General features: G+C 45.0%; 1 protein-coding gene across 1 annotated transcript; it reads left to right on the top strand.

Annotated features, from left to right (window-relative positions):
- The first annotated feature begins 6,816 nt into the window (after positions 1-6,816).
- Positions 6,817-12,443, top strand: CD8A (CD8a molecule). Its single transcript, XM_006917721.2, has 6 exons — positions 6,817-8,350; positions 8,439-8,801; positions 9,430-9,540; positions 9,756-9,866; positions 10,512-10,542; positions 11,125-12,443. Exons 1-6 carry the CDS (start codon positions 8,305-8,307, stop codon positions 11,174-11,176), a joined length of 714 nt encoding a protein of 237 aa, XP_006917783.1. The 5' UTR covers positions 6,817-8,304; the 3' UTR covers positions 11,177-12,443.
- The last annotated feature ends 7,694 nt before the right edge of the window (positions 12,444-20,137 follow it).

Raw genomic sequence — 20,137 nt, 5'->3', positions numbered from 1 at the left:
TTGCACAGAAAAATAACTTGCACTGAGACATGGAGGAAGGGATAAAGGTCTTGGATCAACCAGGGTGGGTATCTTAGAGTTCGCCAGGGCTAGTCGAGAGAATCGTACAGAATGCGCAAATGAGCAGGGGAAGCTCCTGACATGGGCTGCTGTGGACCGGCCCCATCTCCTCCCGCCCCCCTCCCCCCATCAACTCCGCCTCGATGGGCCTGGTTGGTGCTCATTTCCCAAACACACTACGCTGCTTCTGGCCATCGTGCCTTTGCAATGATGCCTGCCTGCTACCTGGCTCCCCACTCCTACTTCACCAGGACTACTTTTTTGCCTCCTTTAAGATCGAGTTTAGGCACGGTGGTCCTAGTCTCGCTGGTCGTCCTCCGCAGCCATCCTTCCTCTGCTAAGGGTGTCAACCTGAGCTGGGCTCCTTTTGTGCCTGTCCTCACTGCACTCACCACATCCTGGCACCCCCACAGCGGGTGGTTTCACGTGTTCCCTTGTTTGTCCCCATTGCTGGCACCTGCAAAACTGGATTCAGTGCCCAGGGCAGTAGCATGCCATGAAGTAGGACACGAACAGCAAACCCCACTGCGCTCCAACTCCATGTAGCTCCTCTCCACTACACACCCGCGGGCGGGGGACGGGGGACGGGGTTGGAAACACATTCTCTACAGTCCAAGTAAGAAGCTGACTATGGGGATAGGGGAGATCCTATTTCATGGCTCTGCCTCTGGACACATGTAAGGCCATTCCCAATGAACAGTGCACCTCAGTGTCTGAGGTATGGAGGAAGCAGCTCATTTCTCTCCTTTGCTAAACGGAAAAAGTGAAAACCATCCTGAGAAATCCTCTCATCCCCTTCATTCCATCCCCATCCAAAGAGAGGAAGAAGAGGAGCTGAAGGACTAGCCGAAGGAAAAGAGAGCGGGGAGCCCTTGGCTTCTCTGTCTTTCCTTTCCTTCCCAAGATCCGCTTTTTCTGCCTTCCTCTTTCCAGGGTGACATCTCCCCCTCCTCCTCTTCCCAGAAGAGAAAACTCTTTTAATATGGGTCACCGTGCTACAGGACAAATTGGAGCCTTTTCAGCCTCCCTCGGGCTGGGGGCGGTTAGCTGATGGAAACAATTGCCCTCCCCTCTTGCGGTGTTTCCACTGTCGCATCCTCCAGCTTCCACAGCTCACCCCACAGGCACCCAAAAGAACCAGAGAACCTCTCAGATCCCCTCGGAAAGTAGCACAGGGGAGGGGGAGGGGAGAGGCTTCCCACCGGCAAGGTCACAGTTTATAAAAGGTGAGAGTGAAAAGCTTTATGGTTGAGTTGAGGTTACTTCATGGACCCTCAACCAGCGCCCACTAAAGAATGAACCATTTTGTATAAAAAGAAAAATTTCCACTGACTTCTTAAAGTTTCTATTTGGGGTAAACTAAAAAGAGCAAGGGGGGGGGAAGAGGGGGGGAGGGAGGGAGACAATGAAAGAGATAAGAAATGAACCTTTTGACAGATTTATTTTATTTTGTCTCACAATGTTTTTTGCCAGAGCCTTAACTGTGAATACAACAGGACTCAGCACCCACCATGAACAAAAAGAGGTCATTTGGTTGTTGAAATTAGTAGTGCATAATTATTGGGAAAAAATCAGGTTCCCTAAGCACCAACAAAATTTGTGAGTTCTGGAAGGTTGGGGACAGTTCTGGAGGTTACGCAGTGGGCAAAGAATGCAAACAGACACTTTGCAGAAAGAGGCAAGCTGAACAGCCAACACATGACAAGATGCTCACTCTTAAACTTAGGGAGATGCAAGTTTAAACAACAAGATACCAACTCGTACCTATCAGATTGGCAGAATTGGAAAGTCTGACAAAACCAAGAGTTATAAACCGTATGGGTAAATAGAAATTCATCCGCGGCTGTTGTGAGTATGAACTGGTATCACCACTTGGAAGCGAAAGTTGCCAATAGCTACAGGGTTGAAGAGAAGCATATGATTTGAGTCAGCATCCTCCTTAAGTAATTCCTCTTCCAGGCCGACATCCTAGAGAAAATCTTGTACATGAACTCTAGGGAATATGTATAAGGATGGTCACTGTAGCATTTGTTTATAACAACAAAAACTGAACAGCCTAAAGGTCCATCAACATAGGAATGGATAAATAAACAGTGGCAGTTATGATTAAATCTTATTGTTCTTGCATCGCCCTCTCTCACAGTATGAAAGGCTATGATGTACTCCTATATTTACTAAAAAAAAATTTATTATGGTAAAATACACATAACATTTACCACCTGAACCATTTTTAAGTGTACAATTCAGTCGTAGTTCAGTACATTCACATTGTTATACAATTTATCTCCAGAACTCTTATCTTGCAAAACTGAAACTCTATACCCATTAGACAATAACTCTCCATTCCCCCAACCTCCAGCCCCTGGCAACCACCAATCTACTTTCCACCTCTATGATTATGACTACTCTAGGTACCTTAGATAAGTAGAATCACACACTACGTGTCTTTTCGTTACTGGCTTATTTCACTTAACATAAGGTCCTCGAGGTTCGTCCATGTTGTAGTACATGTCAAATTTTCCTTTCTGTTTAAGACTGTATAATATTCCATTATATGGATATACCACATTTTAATTATTCATTCATTTTTCCGTCAGTGGCGCCTGGGTAGCTTCCATGTTTTAGCTATTGTGAATAATGCTGCTATGAACTTGGGTGTGCTCTTCATTCAGTTTTAAATTAACATCAAACACTTTTCATCATTAATAGTTGTAAAACATGTTATTTCCAATGTGTCGTATTGATATTTTAAAGTAAAATCTTTACATCACTCTTTTTGTTTCTAATAGACTATAAATAAATAACCTATCAATTTTATTTCAGCCATCGCCTATTTAAAAAATACAAGAACAAGTGCTTCTGTAACTTTTGGCAGTTTTTCATCATTCTTTTTTCTCTTTAAACTTATGAATTCTATCCCACTTCCTCCATAGAAGTGTATTCTAATGGAATAGGTTCATATGCTGGAAGATCTTTTATTGATCATTCTTCTCTGCCAAAAATGTACAAAAGGTGAAACTTTAATTTCCTGTAACCATAAATTTCTAAGCATTAAAAAGTTATTTAGGTTACTCCATTATTCAAACTTGTACAATTATTCAAAAAACATAAAGAAGTTACAAATTTTGAAAATTAATTTTAAACCTAAAAAGTAACATTTAGTGATATTGTACTATATAGTTAAGCAAGATGTTACCTTGGGGAAAACTGGGTGAAGGGAATTCAGGATCTCTCTGCACTATTCTTATAACTGCAATGTCAATCTACAATTATCTCAAAATAAGAAGCTTCATTAAGAAGTAACTTTGAGGGGAAATTCAGCTCTTAAAGAGTTGGATATGTTCAATTAGTTAATGAATCCCTAAGGTAATATCACTTATTGCTAGGTGAGACAAGATTCTTACTCTCTCTACCCTATCCAAGCTTCGACTAAGGATCCCCAAAACATAATTCGAGCTGTCCCAGCTTCCTCTGGCTGGGATGCCCTCCTCTTGGGATGCCCTCCTCCTGAGATGCCTTCTTCCTGGGATGCTTTCCTCTCTTTGCTTTTGATGCCTTGTGGTGCACTTTAGTATGCTCAGTGATATGTATATTTTTACTTATCCTATTTGACACTCTGAGAGCATTTGTGTCTTTAATTGTGGAAAACCTTCAGCCGTGATCTTTTCCAATATCCCACCTCCACATTCCCTTTATTCTCTTCTTTCTGAAAACCTATTAAACATTTCATAGTACTGAGCATTTCACATTCCACATCTCAACAGCTTTTCAAACTGCTTTTGTCCTTACTGCTTCTGTGTTTATCTCCTTGCTTTATGTTCTCTGTGAATTCCTTAATTCTAGCTTCCATTTTACTAATTACCCCTTCAACTATGTCCAATCTAGAGTATATCCTGGTTTATATCTAAAGTTTTCATTTCCAGTATGCTCAGTATATATCACTATTCAATTGTTCTTTCTTAATTTCTGTATTTTGTACATGTTTATTTTCTTTATTTTAAACTTTTTTTAGACTTTACACAATTTGCATCTCTTCTGGAATGACTTCACATCCCAATTTGAGTTAAATACACACACACACACACACACACACACACACACACACACACACATATATATATACACTTTGAATGCATCTACATTCTCTCCTTCCTCTTCTTTTTCTTTCAGTCATACCATGACTATGCGTTAAAACCTGGTACTGACACCATCTTGACCACGAGTCCAATGCCTCATTCTAACCAATTCAACTTCTTTCCTAATTCTAACCTTATCTTCAAACCAGCCATTTTGTAAAGCTTTTCTTGACCACTCTTACCTGGTATTAACTATCTCTGCCCGCCTCTGTTTGGCTCCTCCCTGCTTTTGTCTTCAATTAGCATGTACCAAACATGGTTTCTTGAAGACCAAGTGTGTGCCACACCCTCAGCTAGGCATTACAGTATATACGTAAGAAAGACAAGGCCTCTTCCTCAAGGAACCAAGGGTCTGGTCATCAAACTGGTTGAACCAACAAATTGTTGCTGTGCAGAAGAAGTACTCCTGTCCAGGGATGCTAAGGTCCAGGTGACACTGAGAAGGATGTTGTTTATACTGCACAGGAGCAGGAAGAGGCAAGGAGCTGAGCTCCAGAGAGAGGGGATGCTTGAGATGGGTCTTGAAGAAAAGGAGTTTACTAAGCAGAGATGAGGACATTCCAGGCTGAGGGAATAGCATGTTCAGTGGCACTCAGGTGGAAAGAACAAGGACCCTCTCAAAAACAGAGAGACACCAAGCCTAGGACTTGTGAAGAAGGCAAGCAGGAAAGGATTGAGATGCAGCTGCAGAGCTGAGTGTGCAGAGCCTTAGGCAACATTTGGGGACTACCCGATGTTCTCCTAGGGACCATGCAAAGCCCTTGCAGATGGAAGCAGAGAATTGGCAGGACAAGGTTTTCACTGGAAGGGACCAGAAGCAATGGAAGGGATCAGAAAAGAAGTTGGATGGCCGTTTGGGAGACCCCTGAAAAAGTCCAGGCAAGCGATGAAAGCAGCCTAGATGACCTTGGAGGTCCCAGGGAAGAAGAAAGGGGGAGTGGCAGAAGTGAGGTGATTGAATTAAAGCAAGGCCTGATAACTCTAGGCCCAAACAAGCTGACTCCTTAGACAAGGAAAGACAGCAGGCAACTTCCACAGCCATGATTCCTGCTTGTCTCTGAATGAGCATCTTAGGAACTGTGGCGCAGAGCCCTGATTAATTTTCTACCATGGCCCTGCCCGGTTATGCATTCTAAATACATGTCAATTGAAATTATTTTATTTCCATGTTTTAAGAACAAACATCTTCAGAAAAATAAAGACCTGTTTAAATTCAGCATAGAAACCGATTAGTCTTTTACTCTCTTTCTCTCTCTGGATGTTTTCAAATATAAGGAGCTTGCATGGCAGAGTACAGTGGTTCTCATTTCTACACACCATCCAGCGTGAGTGCTGCAGCATGGGAGATGGGAACTTACCTGGAGGTGAAGGGCAAGCCTCATCAAGCCCTTTTCACATCTGGTCCTAGAGCAAGCAAGCATCCCTAGAACTTTTGCAACTGCATCTGCTCTCCTGCCTGCTACAGAGCGGATGTCGTTGTGGTTACATTGAGAATCCACCAAGTTCTGTGAAAAATATCATTGGGGTCACAAAACCTCCTTGGTGGGTTTGACATGTTTCTTTGGCATTCCCCTCACCCTTCGTCGTGCTCTGTACAAAGGGGCTACCACTCCCATGGCTGGTACTTTTCTTAGCTGTAAGGCTGGAAAGCCTCCAAGCCAGCAGCAGCTCACTTCCAGGAGTCTAAGATGGGACTACTCTATTTTCAGTCATTGCCCTCCCAAATCTGACCATCATCATACTCAGAGGCATAGTTCTCAAGATCCAAATATCTGCAGGTTGACTCTGGCTCTTCTCCATGCATCCTCCACTAGGCAAAATATACTTTCATAACCGTCCATCCTCTTTACCACCCTCCTGATTGCATCCTTTGGCCAGCAGAGCCATTTAACACGCCTCTTTGCAGTGGGAACAGAGAGATGATGCAAAATAGGAAGCTGCTATTTAAAATGAAGATTGCCATGTCGGTGGCCTGTCTGGACTTGGCTGTTACCTTCATTTATGTGAGTTAAGACACAGCATTGTGTCTACATAACCAAGGATACACACACACACACACACACACACACACACACACACACACACACACACACATGCCAGGGGATCTATTCATAACTATCATTACAAAGGGTTTCCTTCCCCAACCTCCCTCAGCTTTAATTTGAAAATGTTTCAAATACTGGTGCAAGTCCTCAATGACACAGAGGCATTATATCTACTACAGCCTTGCTTAAAAGTGAGAAACTGCTTAAATGAAAATGCATCCATTTAGAAGAATGGGGGTAGTTCTAAATGTGTTGACATGACAAGCTTTTCTTCTACTGTTAGATAAGAAAGGTAAAGTTGCAAAAAAATATATACATAGCATAACTGCATGCGTCTAAAAACTATGCATAAACATTTGTTTATGCACAGATAACATCTGAGGAACATACTCAAATGTAACAGTGATTTTCTTTGGAGAATGGATGATGAGGAGGAAAATTGAGAGAGAATTTTCTCTGTATTCTTTTTTGTATTGTCTGAAGTTTTTCAAGAATATTTAATTCTTTTAAATTAAAAGACATTTAAAGAACTGTTCTAAATAAAAAATGTTAAATGTTCCATGTTAGAGTAAGCTCCTTAGATGCTTCGAGAAGGGGTATGAGAGCATCAAAATCAAAGTAATTTTTTTTTTTAAAGCCCATTCAACACAAGTTCAGACCGCACAGAGGGACTGCAGTTCCATAAACACAGCTCAGCCCAAGCTGTGATGTGCCATCCAGGGGACACAGTCCCCACTGAACAGAACTCACAGGTGAGGCAGACACATGGAACAGATAATGCCAGGTGGCTTGACTCTAGAACCAAGCAATGTGAAGATCACCTAATACAAGATTCAAGTGGGAAGACCGGGGAACCCCGAAGAAACTGAGGGAAGGCACCCACTTGCTCTGGAAGGTTTCAGGACAGCAACAGACAAAAAGGAAGGAAACACATGTGTGCCAAGGCCAGACAAGGGAAACTGCCTTCGCTCACATGTTCACTCAAACTACTCACATCCCTGCCGGGCACTCAGAGACAAGGATACAGAGAAATGAGGTCCAAGTCCCACAGCACTGGAGCTGGCCTCAGGACTTAAGCAGAAAGCCTTCCAAGCACAGGGAATAGCAAAGGCAAGGGGAGCCCTGAGTTTAGACAACCTCACGCTCTGTGAGAATGCAGTAGGGGACCAGGCAGAGGTGGGCGAAACCAGCATCCAAACAAAGGCTTTGATCCAAGTCAAGTTTAAGCATCTGTCCAGTCCTGCAGGTCACGGGAGGTGGCAAGAGAGACACTATCGGATCCCTTTATGAGACTAATGTTCACAGCCGGTGGTTGGAGGACTGAACAGGAAAGAGACTGGAGTGCACGCTGTTGCAATGACCCTAAGAAGTAACCACGTTGTGTAGCAAAGGTTTAGCCACTGGGAGAGACCCCTAAGGGTGCAGTTAGCAGAGGACCACTAGCCTCACAGAAGGCTGGGGTGGTTGCGGCCTCACTGAAGTCTCCTAAGTAGAAGGCAGAAGATCCTACCTCGGTGAACACCGACAACTCCGACTGAGTTCCCTGGGAGGTGGGCAAGTCACTAACAGCTCTTCCTTCTCAGCCCTTAGCACCCATTTTGCAGACAAAGCTCCAAGGTAACAGTGCTAGAGACACTTTGAGAGAGGGCAAAGGAAGTGGTCACTCCTCTCTGCTTTCCTGTTCGCCCTCGCATCTTGAAATCTCTAATCTCTCTTTATCCTTCTGTCACTCCTACAATAGTGCCATTTTAAAGGGCCATTTCCAAGCCTTTTCCCTGGTTCTCAAATCTGCAGTTTTCAACTGCCCCCAGCCGCCGACAAGGTTGCCTGGATGGCTCCCATTCATGGGCCCCAGCTCCCTCACTGGGCTGGAAGGTGGCAACCGCGAAAATGAGAACGACTCTATCCTCAGCGGGACTTTAGATGACATCACATCCTCAGAACGCAAAATTGGACTCGGCAGCCGTCCGGAGGGCGCAACTTCCCGGCTCCGTATTTCGTTGTCTCCTGCGCGTTCTACTCGCGTCTGAGCTGAAAGCTGAGCCGCGCCGCAGGGGTGCGCCATGGCCTTGCCGGTGACCTGGCTGCTCCTGCCCCTGGCCCTGCTGCGTGAGTTTGCGACCCTTGGGGAAGGCGGGGGCGGGCTTGGTGGGGGGCGCGGGGCTCCCGCCTTAACTTCTCCGCCTGCCCTCCGCAGAAGCTGCCACGACCTTCGGGCAGCTGTCGTTCCGGATGTCGCAGAAAGGGCAGAGTCACCTGGGCAAGCAGGTGGAGCTGCGCTGCGAAGTGCTGCTGTCCAGCCTGGCGTCGGGCTGCTCGTGGCTCTTTCAGCCTCCTGGAGCCGCCACCAGCCCTGTCTTCCTAATGTACATCTCCAAAATCCGGATCAAGACGGCCGAGGGGCTGAACAGCAAACAGATGTCGGGTCAGAGGATCCAGGACACCGTCTTCAGCCTCACCCTGCACAACTTCCGCGAAGAGGAGCAAGGCTACTATTTCTGCTCGGTTGTAGGCAACTCGATACTGTACTTCAGCCCCTTCGTGCCCGTCTTCCTGCCAGGTCTGGGCGCCGAGGGCGCGGCTCCTCTCGGTGTGGGGTTTGGGATTCACCTCTGAACCCATTTTCACATAGAAGCCCGCTTGGGAGCCTCTTGGCGCCTCTGGGGGCTACTTAGATATTGTTCCCATTTCGCAGACGAGGAAACTGAGGCTAAGTTTGTGCGGCAGAATATCGCTTTTTAGGTCCTGCCGATCTGGGCTCGAGTTCGGGTGCTTGTGTGCACCCCGGGTACGGTACTTAAATGCTGAGCCTCCGTTGGCTCGTCAGTAAATGTAGATTTCAACCCGAGCCCACAAGGGAGCCAACAACCGCTGGACCTTGGAGAGAGGCTGTTGCAGGGGATGGAGCGGGCTCCTGCGTTCCAGTCGTAGGCGCCGGGTGCACTTCGTGGAGCCCGGGACACGGCAGGCTACCGTATCCGCCAGGAAGGGGTCAGCGCTGAGCCAGGAGGTCCCTATCCCATCTCTCCCGCCTTGAGAGCAGAGTGAAGCGCGGGGAACGGTCTGCCGTTCCTCCGGGGAACACCGGGAGAAGGCGTCCCTTAGGGCAGAGGCGCACGGAGCAATGGGGGAGGGTAAGCGTCCAGATCCCCAGCCCGGCCCCCAACCACGCTCTGTTGCGCCTGCAGCGACACCCACCACGACGCCCGCGCCGCGACCACTCACGCGAGTCCCCACCAAAGCATCGCAGCCAGTGTCCCTGAGCCCGGAGGTGTGCCGGCCGGCAGCGGGCAGCGCAGGTGAGGCGGGCGCAGGGTCCCGAGACGGTGTGGCCAGGGACGTTGCAGAGCGGGGGAAGAGCCCTACCAGGGAGCCTTGATCCTGGAGGTAGAGCCGAGGGCTGTTCAGGTCGTGGGGAAACCGAGATCCGGAGCCGGGAGACGTGCCGGGGCTGTCGGGGTGGAGTGGAGGATCTGACCCTGCTCCTAAATGTCGATGTCTTCGGTGTCGTCAGCGGACACGAGGGAGCTGCACTTCGCCTGTGTGATCTACATCTGGGCGCCTCTGGCTGGGATCTGCGTGGTCCTTCTCCTATCTCTGGTCATCACGATCATCTGCAATCACAGTAAGTCCTAGGAGATCACGGTGGGGAGCAGTTGGCTTCGCTCCAGCCCATCGCGCTGCATGCTCCGGACAGCCCTTGAGAGCACATGGGGTTGAGATTTCTGGGACTCTGAGCTGCACCGCACGCCCCGGCACAGCTCATTTCTTTCTGGAGACAAGACGCGGGGAAGCCCCTCTCCTTCCCTTTTCCACTCTCTGGGAAGATTTCGGGAGACGGAGCCCTATCTAACCCCAGGCTGCAGCACGGGCGGTGTGTTCCGTCCGCGCAGCAGCCAGTGGTGACAGCACAAGTCCAGGCTTATTACAAACGCCTGAGGGCGAGGGGGCCTCTGGCCCCTAGGACCAGTGAGTGCCCAAGAGGGCTGGGTCTAAACCACCACGGGTTGAGGTTTACTCTTGGCTCCCTCCCCGTGAACCCCTTACCCGGCTTTGGGTCCCACGCAAGTGACTGTACTAACCTATCTCACCTATACTGTATTTGCATTTTTTTTAATTATGCAAAGAGAGATGGAAAAGGAGCCCTCACCTGGGCTCTCAAGAGTTATACATATATAATCTTAAAGAAACAGGAAATGGGAAAGAGAAACCATATTTGGGGATCAGTGGGGGGGGCCAGTCATTTTACTCCTTCTTTTTCCTTATCCAGGGAACCGAAGACGTGTTTGCAAATGTCCCAGGTGAGTCTCTGATAACATTTGGGCCTTCTAACCCCTTAGGCAGCCCTGGGTTCAGGTCCTAGCTTTTCCAAGCAGCAGATGGTGAGAACCTTTCTTAGAGAGAGGCCATGGCCCTGGAGTCCTGGGGACAGAGAGTCAGCATAGTGACTTAGGAGAGAAGCAGAAGGTTGGTAACCGAAGAAAATGGCCGATGGTGGTGGTTTGCTTACATCCTCCCCTATCCCTGCGACCTTCCCAGGGGCTGAGAATCAGGTCAGCTGATGACTTTGGTTATCAGCCTCCTTCTCTCACCTCCATGGGGACCTCGACAAAGTCTCCAAGAAGCAGTCTGTGTTGAGATCCTGACTTCCTCACTTCCTAGTTATGCGACCTTGGGCACACTCTTTAATCTCTCATTACCAGTGCCTATCCCTCAGGTTGCTGCGAGGATTAAACAAGATGGCACAAATAAGGCTCTTGGCAGATTGCTGAGGTCAGCCAGCCAGTCCTGTGCTGGGAGGCAGGGGCGGGTGGGTAGACATGAAAAAATGCTGCACTGCATTACAGAGGCTCTTGCTGCAATGATGGTCGCCTCTTTTCCAGGCCCGTCGTCCGACCAGGAGGCAAGCCGAGCCCTTCAGAGAGATATGTCTAACATGGCGATGGGCCAGTTCAAGACTCCAACCTGAGAACTCCCCTTACAAGGAGAGCAACGGTCTTCTTTTGGTTTTCATTCTCATTATTATTTTCGTGGGTGGGGGTGGGAGGAAAGATTACTTTTTCTTTATGCCTTTACCTTGACACAAAGCAAAACTATATAATGTCTACAGTACACCGGAAGGATTACAATACCATTATGCACATGTATGGGGGGAAAGGGCTGTGTTCTCGGAATCGGGCCGTTAGAGCTGGTGGGTGCCTCACGGCCCCTTGGTGCAAACCTTTTTCCCACCTATTTTACAAAGAAGAAGGCTGAAGTCCAGAGATTGGGAGAAGCTTGACCAGAGTCACAGCAAGGCCAGAGCTGTTCCTCCGCACCGCTCAGGCCTTTCTTCCAGGTGCCTCTGTCTCAGCACGGGGTTCTGTGTTTCAAAGCGCAAGGGAACAGGTCATTTCTTGAGCACATGTGATAGACCCATTACTGCACACAGAACCCTGAGACAGTAATGAAATATGAAAACTTCTGCCTTTCACAGAGTTCTATAATGTAGTTGAATGGTACCAGACTTTTTTTTTTTTAATAATCAAGCATGAAATTGTATAGTTATTATATAAACAAGCATGAAATTCTTCAAATAAAGTGGACGGGGTAAACTGAATCCTGGAAAATGTATAACTCGATCTCTAAAGGAAATCTCTGAAATCCCGAAGTGGAGGCAAAATTGCTCTCCAACACTTCATTGAAGAGGGACCCATGAAAGAGGAGAAGCCACCTCTTTACAAATATGATTTGAGCATCAGTAAAGTTAGAGGTCCTCTTGAATCTCTAAACTTGACATGCCATATTTGAACATGCTCCTGGGATCGTTGATACCTTTTAAGTTTATAAAAGCAGAATTGTTCAAGCTGCCAGCACCAGCCCTGGCCTCCCCTCGACCAGCAGTTGTGAGAATGTGGTAGAACAGAGTCTGTTCCGGGGAGGAGGCTAATTGCTTAAGCTGCTGCCCTAAAATACATTTCCTCTCCACGGCGTTGTACAAGAAATGTGTGCTTGCTGGAGGAAAAAACTTAAATAGATAAGGAAATAAGAATCTCTCACGATTCTTTACCTCAGGTATAATCCATTGTTAATCTTATGGTATACATTCTTCTTGCTTATTTTCTATGCATATATGTAAAAAATATACTTTGCTTTTTAAAAAAAATGGGATTGCACTATGCTCTTTATAAGTGGCTTTAATAAACATTTATGGCATACCTTTTAACGGCAAAATAATATTCTGTTTTTGGTTGTGCCATCATTTATTTAACTATTACTCAGCATTTAGTTGTTTCCAATTTTTCACTACTGTAACACTGCTAAAACTTTGCACACATCTTCATTCCTTTAAGATAAATACCCCAAAGTAAAATGACTGGGTCAGTCCCCACTTTCACCTTGGACTCCCCATTTTCACATCGATTAAAACGGATTAGCCTCTCCTTGCATCACCTTATCTTTTGTTCTCTCTTGATAACAAATGAGCTGATACTCCTCTAGTACTAAATGACAAAATCTTGTGTTGGGGTAAAATATACATACCGGAAAATGCACAAATCATAAGTGTACAGCTCTGAGACACCATTAAGTGAACACACTCAGCCAGCACCAGGTCAAAATAGAACTTTTCCTGTCCTCCAGAAACTGCCTTCCATAACCTTAATTTTTAAAACCCAGGTACTTTTAGAGAACAGAAAGTGAGAGGAAAAAGTATCCCAAGTGTGAGAAAGTAGAAGTGAAAAGTGAAAAACTTCTGACAAGAGAAAAATTCTGATATCTTAAATTACAGCAGGCCGGAGAGTGAGAGAGATAAGAGGAATTACCCAGTTAATAGCTGTGGGCCAACTAACAAAATGACTGCTCACATTACTGAATATATCTTGGAGCTTTGAGCCAACTTACAGATGGCTATCTAAATGGAAGTAGCAGATCGCCAGATGCCGCCACATCCTGCTTACGCATGAACTTTTTGGACTGTTGCCTAGGACCAAGCAATAGTAAATATTTCTTTCTTATAGACTGTGCACCTATCCTAGAACTGTGCCCAGTTCACCTTTTCCCCTATCTATAGCCAATGTAAATTCTTTCAAAACAACTCCCATCCTTCTTCCCCGAGACGTAATGTATAAAAAAGCTGTCAACTCCAGGACAGTGGACATGTCTTCTCCACCTAGCCATGCTGCTGGTGGTTCAGACTTCGTGCCCCAGGACCCGGTCCTTTTCTGGCTAGCATGTGGCTCAATAAACCCTTTCTTTCAGAAAAGCTTTCAGCTGTGAAAGTTTTTAACACTTCCAATGAGTTGAAATCTTGCTCTTGTTCTCTCCTCCCTGAATCTATCCAGCTGACCAGAACCAAGGGACACCCCCAGGGACTGAAGCTCAGCTCCCCAGCAAGCTCCAGGCTCGAGGCTTCATTTGCAAACAGGGCCTGGGCTCTGGGCTGTCTCTGGGTTCCCTGCAGAGTGAGGAGGAACGTCCTGCAACAGGAACTCTTCCCCTCATGGAGAAACTTGTGAGGATGGCTGTGGAGCACCAATGTCAAAGAATCTGACCCAGGGCAAAGATAGGAAAAGGGCATTCCCATCACATGCAGTACTTCAACCTGCAGCTCAGGTAGTGAGCAGCTGGGGAGCCACTCTGGGGAGGCTTCGGAGAGTTAAAGACTTACTGATTTTTTGCCATACCCCTAAAAAAGGGTTTCATTTACCACAAATAAAAAATGGTAAATGATCATTTGGAGACTGAAAATATCAACGTAGGAAAAAGTACTAGATTGGCCTTCAGGACCAGGGAGAAAATAAAAACCCAATCTGTAGGCCATGAGGCTTAAATATGCTAAAGATGGGCTGTGAATTTCAGCTCCGTGCTTGTTGGTGACTCTTTGCTCTACGCATGCAGGAGCACCAGGCAGTTCAAAGCTGGCAGCCTCAGGTCCAACAGTAATATTTCACCTGCCAATATTTACCCTCAAGTATCGGTTCTACAAATATTCCCTTGAGGAAGATGCCCACAATACATTTTTGGACCCTGAAAAAAAGAAGTAGAGAAATGACTTCTCTATTGCACCGTAAACTTAATATCAGCTGGCTGAAATTCAGCCTCAATGTAATTCATTTAACAAAAACATATCCTATTTGTGGAGGAAATGGAACAGATAAAATTGTGATTTCTTTCTCCAGCTGTTAAATTGCTCTTAAGAGAGCCTACTCTACACTCTGCACCTCTTCAACCAGTAGGTCAGGAATAGGTCTCCCTTTTCTACAGGTAGGAAGCTGTCCCCACACCATCCTCCCCACTCCCTGCCATGTGCAAATTCTTCCCTGTACACAATTTTATGACCACTTTGGGTAGGTGTCATAAACCTGCTCCTAAAAGCAGGTGTGAGCAGCGTTCCCTCACCAAAGAGAACTAAAGGAGACCATGATTACCTTAGATTAGGTTAAATGCAGAGGCTCTGAAACCAGCTTCCAGGCTCTATTAACTGTATTCTGTGGCAAGTGACCTAATGTCTTGATATCTGTTTCCTCATTTGTAAAATGGGAGTTATAAGGGGGTCAAATATAGGGGGGTAGGGTGAAGTGGGTAAAGGGGATCAAATATATGGTAGCTGAAGGAAACTGGACTTTGGGTGGTAAACACACAATAGAATATACAGATGTTAAATTATAATGTACACCTGAAAATTATATAATTGTATTAACCAATGTTACCCCAATAAACTTAATTAAAAAATAAAATAAAATGGGAGTAATAATAGTCTCTACCTCAAAGGGTTGGTGGGAATATATGTCTTATATGTATCTTTTAAGTGCTTTAAACAGCACCTGGCACATAATAACAAATAATGCTGAATAAATCAATTCATACTAAATTTCTCAAAACTAGCATCATAACAATTATTGGAATGTAGCCCCCATGTCTGATTCTCTTCATTTTTATTCTTAAACAGGGGTACACGGTACCCAGTCCCAATGGATACACATGCTGTTGTATACATCCAGGGACCCCAGTGCCCCAGTGCACAGGACAGCCCTTCACACGTCTCACAAGAACTCAGTCCCAGATGGACAAAGCTGCTACGTCATTTGAAGCTCCCTTCAGCCTTGCAACATGAGTGCCACCACTCCACTGTGCTGTTGTTAGCTGTGCCTATCCACGGCACATAGGCACAGCACAAGAGAGCTCTACCGTCTTTAGAGCAGCTGGAGAAGGCTGGCAGAGCAGGATAAACACATGCTATCATCCTGCCATCTCTGCCCCCATCACTTTGGGCATTTCTCACCTGTGCATGCCAGTTACTAATTCCCCTTTTCTGCTCTCCCTTAACTAGTCATGACCTTCAGATGTGATGTCTTACATTTTACTAACTTAATAAAATAATACTACCAGTTATTTAGCACTCACTGTGGGCCAGCTACCTAGCTCACTTTGGCCTTGTCAAAATTATGAGATAGGAACTATTATCATTCTACTTTACGGATGAGGAAGTTTCAATCACTTGCTCAAGATCACACAACTAGAATTTGATGGGATCAGGATTTACACTCAGGTCTGTTGACAAAGTAATGTCCAGCCCAAGAAAAAGTCTTATAAGAGTTTGAGCCAAACTGATGACAAACGGTTGACAAAATCTCAATGGATTGAGAAAAAGCTCTGGAGAATGGCAGTTTGGCAGCTTATTTTATACATTAGAATCAAAGGAGGAGACGTAAGGAGGGTTACATGAACTTCACTGATAGTTGATTAGGGAGGTGAGAGAAAGCAAAGCACGGGTATCTCTGGGACTGGATAAAAGAAAAATGGAGAGACACGACTCCTTTTACATTGGCAGATACAGGATAGTTAACATTTACAGTACATGGTATGTGGGCAACAAGATAACAACGTGGTCTCGTGCTCTGGTGATGGCAGTTGTGCCTTCGAGGGGCCTGGAAAAAAAAAAAAAACTCTGACATCTCAAAGGTATGTTATCTTAGATGCTCAAAGACAACAATTTCAAAGGTAGAGATTGACTTTTATCAAGGAAGCTACAGGCCTAGGATGTGACTACCCATCCATGACCCGCTTTTAGTTAGGAATCGTTACAGACCACCCTGTGGTTACTTTTGGTCTCTGGGTTTATAAGACCCACCATGCGGGCCCTCCCTTCAGCTTGTTAGGTTTAGTATATGGCCCACTTATCCACATTCCCAAGGCCAAACTCTATAGTCTCTAATATAGCTCTGCTATATTGAATATTTTATAGTCTGTTTTAATTGGGTGAATAAAACATTTTAAAATTCTCTAAAAATCTATTAGTACCTCAAAATCAAAGATACTTTTTACCTATGCAGCCCAAGATAGAAAACAAAGGTCATCACCTGCTGTGATGTGAAGTAAATAGGAAAGAGTATGTTCTACAGCAAGTGTGGAGCAGGGGTCCTGTCTGGAGTTAGGCCGAGGCTCCTGCTTCTAACATGAATACTGCCAGGGTCTGAGAAATGCAGCTAAAGATATGTCAGTAGCTAACTCTATTTGTTTAATGTATCAGGTGAAAGGCGGAGACAACTGCTGGTGTTGATGGCTTAATTCCATTATGTGAATGAAATGTCATCGGTTTTCTATCTGAAATGGAAGTTAACTGTGGCAGAGCTTGCAGGTTTCTTTCGTAACAATCATTCACTCCTTCTTCCGCACTAACAGAGCCCTCATTTTATTACAAGAGGCAATATGACCAGTAAAAGACTACATTTCTCAGACTTCCTTGCAGCCAAGTGCGGCTATTCAACCACTGGGTGGAGCTTCCAGGAAAGACTCTTCAAAGGGTCTAAATCAACTGGACGCTTTTTCTTTTCCCACCCGCTCCCTCCTTCCTGCCTGGAAAAGTTATAATTAGACAGGGGTGAAACTGAGGCCACATGTAAGGCTGCGGAGCAGAAAGACGGGAACATGGGCCCCTGAGGCATGAAGCCACCATAAAAACCCTAGACTGCCTAATCTACACGTGCCACTAACTGGTACACACTAGCAAAGACAAAGGCCCTCAGCCCAAATTTCCTGAACCACCTCTCAAAGTTTTTTGAAATTTAATTTAGGGCTGATTAGCTCACTTATCTAAAATAACTAAAAGCAACAGAGTCTTGTGCTTAAGAATAAAAGAAAGCTTAACATGCATTTCTAATCTGTTCAGAAGGGAAAAGCTCTCAAAATGATTAGACTTGAGGGCTGCATTTTGCTTTAGAAGGGAAATGACATAAAAGTCCTTTATTTGAATGACAGTACTTGCACAGTAGCTGAATGCAGACAAATGGCATAAAAACAGCAATCTCTGTAAAAACATCAATCCCGAATGGAAACTGGCATAATATTACAAAATCCACATAATACAGGAGACCCGTATGAGTTAAGACAGTATGGTAAAGTTAGAAATCCACCCTCCTAGATGAGAGAAATGGGAAGCTATTTTAAAAGACAGAAGCCCATCAGTTGAGAGACAAGAACACCTTAATGTTTCTCTAAATTACAAAAAGGTTCAGAGCACTAGCTCTGAGACAAAAACATTAACTTGCTGTGTTTTCTTCATTACATTTCTTACTCTCAGATTATCTTGACCTGAGTTGTAGTGACCAAGTAGAGACCAAGTCAGTGCTGTTCACCACTCTATCCCCAGGACCTACAATGCTCATCAAATACGACCACTCACCTTCATTGCCTACTGTACTGGCCTCCCTGGCTCTAACCTCTTCCCCACCCCAACCACTTTTCATCCTACAGTAGCCAGAGTGGGTATTAAAGACACACAACTTATTCCATCTCTCCCTACTCTTCCCTCCCATCATCCTCCAGTAGTTAGGTCACTGGTGGAATTAACCTCACTACAGGGTCTTGGCGCTCTACTCTTGGGTAACCACCAAGCAATCCATAAGCTCCTGGGGGCCAACGACTCCGTCTTCTCAGTGCCTGGCAATTAAAAAATCCCATTAAGGTGCTGAAGGTGCCATTTTCTGCACTTAAAAAACACGTTTCAAATTTAAATGATTTCATTGCACAGGCCAACATTTAGCTTGAAGCACTTTACACTTCTCTAAGCTGGAAGCATAGGTAAGAAAGCTCAAGAATCCTTGACACAAAAGAACTCTTACATAGGTAATACTTGTAGTGTTTAGATATATTTACTAGAAGACCCACAAGTGCATAGGAAAAACCCCACCTCAAGAAAAGCTTTTTCAGATTTTTTGGGGATGGGGGGTGTGGGGAAGGAAAAAAATACTTCCTATCATACACATACTGACAGAGATGTCAAAGTAGATTTGTGAATGGATTGTTTTATCATTGTCCCTTAATACAAGGTTTTTTAAACTGTGGATCTTGACCCATTAGCGAGTCATGAAATCAATTAAACAAGTAAGAGATGAAAAATATCAGAGTGCATCACACATTATAAGGATTAAAATTTTGTAAAACTTATTTCAGAAATATAACTATGTGTATACAGGTTTATGATATTCAACTTATTTCTTAGTGGGTGCCAGAAAGTTAGGAAAGCACGTTCTCTGGGGAGTGACAGTTCTGTTTGCTGGGATGTTTACCAAGCTCCTCTATGGGGAGGTGAGGGGCATCCAGGTTATTGTTTTGTCTTACGTGCATTTGCCATTACAAAATTCCATTATTTTACACCTCTGGTGCTCATCCTTCCCCATTTTGGTGGAGAGGAGGTGGAAAATGCATTTGATCATGCTGCAACTAGAATTTCCTCAATTACCTAGATGCTTAAAAGAATACAATGATTTTTAAAATAATGGGGGGCTAAAACAGAATTGAAAGCAACACTAAATTAACTTTTCTTGATGACTCAGGACTTAGTCGTCAAGAAAAGGGAAAACATGTACTCCTCACGTTCGGTACACGTGATCTTTACCCTGCTGCATTTAAAGGGGAAAATACTTCAAAAAATAGGGAGCATCCAGGAGTCTCCTTGTAAGGAAAGCCAATTTTTTCCTGAACATGAAGATTCTGTTCTGATTCAGTAGGTCTGGGCTGAGGCCCAAGATTCAGCCTTTCCCACAAGCTCTCAGGCGATACCAATACTGCTATTGACCACGCTTTTGAGTCTCAGAGAACGCCAAGTGCTGCTGGGACAGGTGATGAGATCTTTGGCCTGGCCTGCCAGGATCTGTCTATACCACCTGGGCCACTAGCTCAATGAACCTGGGTAGTACCCACTAGTTCCCATTGGTAGGAAACCTTCTAAAATCTCAGATGAGTCTCTAAAAATATATATATACAAAAGAAGCACAAACAGATTCTTAGTCTATTACCTTATCTTGTCACTGAGTAGGAGAGACAATTCACCCCCTGTTCCTCCCTGGCCATGCTGAGTGTTAGCCCCGCTCCACCGGCAACCTGGGTAGAGCGCTTTTGGGCTCCTCTTCCTAGTAATACACAATCGCTCTGGTCAGAGAGCAGAGCAGGGTCCTGGCCACCCACAGGGAGAGTTAGTGGAAACACTAAGGAAACCACCTACTTAAAAACCGGGACTGTGCCCTGGAGCCACCTTCCCTCCTCATACTGCTAGCAACACAGAAAAAAGGTGACAAAGAATTTAAGTTCTTTACATGCAGACTCTTAGCAAATTCTCTTTTCTGTACATTCTGCAATATTCTCTTCTCACAACTGGCACCTCCATACACCCTCCCTCCTACCTCTGTTACACTTATACAGACTGCTTCCACAAAACTTTTAAGATGTGCGTTTCTTTAATTTTAAAAAACATACACAGGAGAAGCCATGCATTTGACAAAGGAAAACACATTAACAAAGCATTTCTTAAAGTTCCCCAAAACTCTAATATATCAGAACGTTCGAAGTTAAAATGAAATCCCTGGAATTACTGGATATTCTAAACTTTTTCCAAAATCAAATGAACAGAGAATATGG

Source organism: Pteropus alecto, unplaced genomic scaffold (genome assembly GCF_000325575.1).
Source record: "Pteropus alecto unplaced genomic scaffold, ASM32557v1 scaffold117, whole genome shotgun sequence".
NCBI lineage: Eukaryota > Metazoa > Chordata > Mammalia > Chiroptera > Pteropodidae > Pteropus > Pteropus alecto.
Note: the sequence above shows the minus strand (reverse complement) of the source record. Positions and strands in the feature narration are given on the sequence as shown.

Bases quoted from the DNA above. Each gene is read 5' to 3' on its own strand.
- CD8A (XM_006917721.2), top strand. From the start codon at position 8,305: ATGGCCTTGCCGGTGACCTGGCTGCTCCTGCCCCTGGCCCTGCTGC. The intron at 9,867-10,511 runs GTAAGTCCTAGG...TTCCTTATCCAG, and splicing joins CACGATCATCTGCAATCACA to GGAACCGAAGACGTGTTTGC. The intron at 10,543-11,124 runs GTGAGTCTCTGA...CCTCTTTTCCAG, and splicing joins CGTGTTTGCAAATGTCCCAG to GCCCGTCGTCCGACCAGGAG.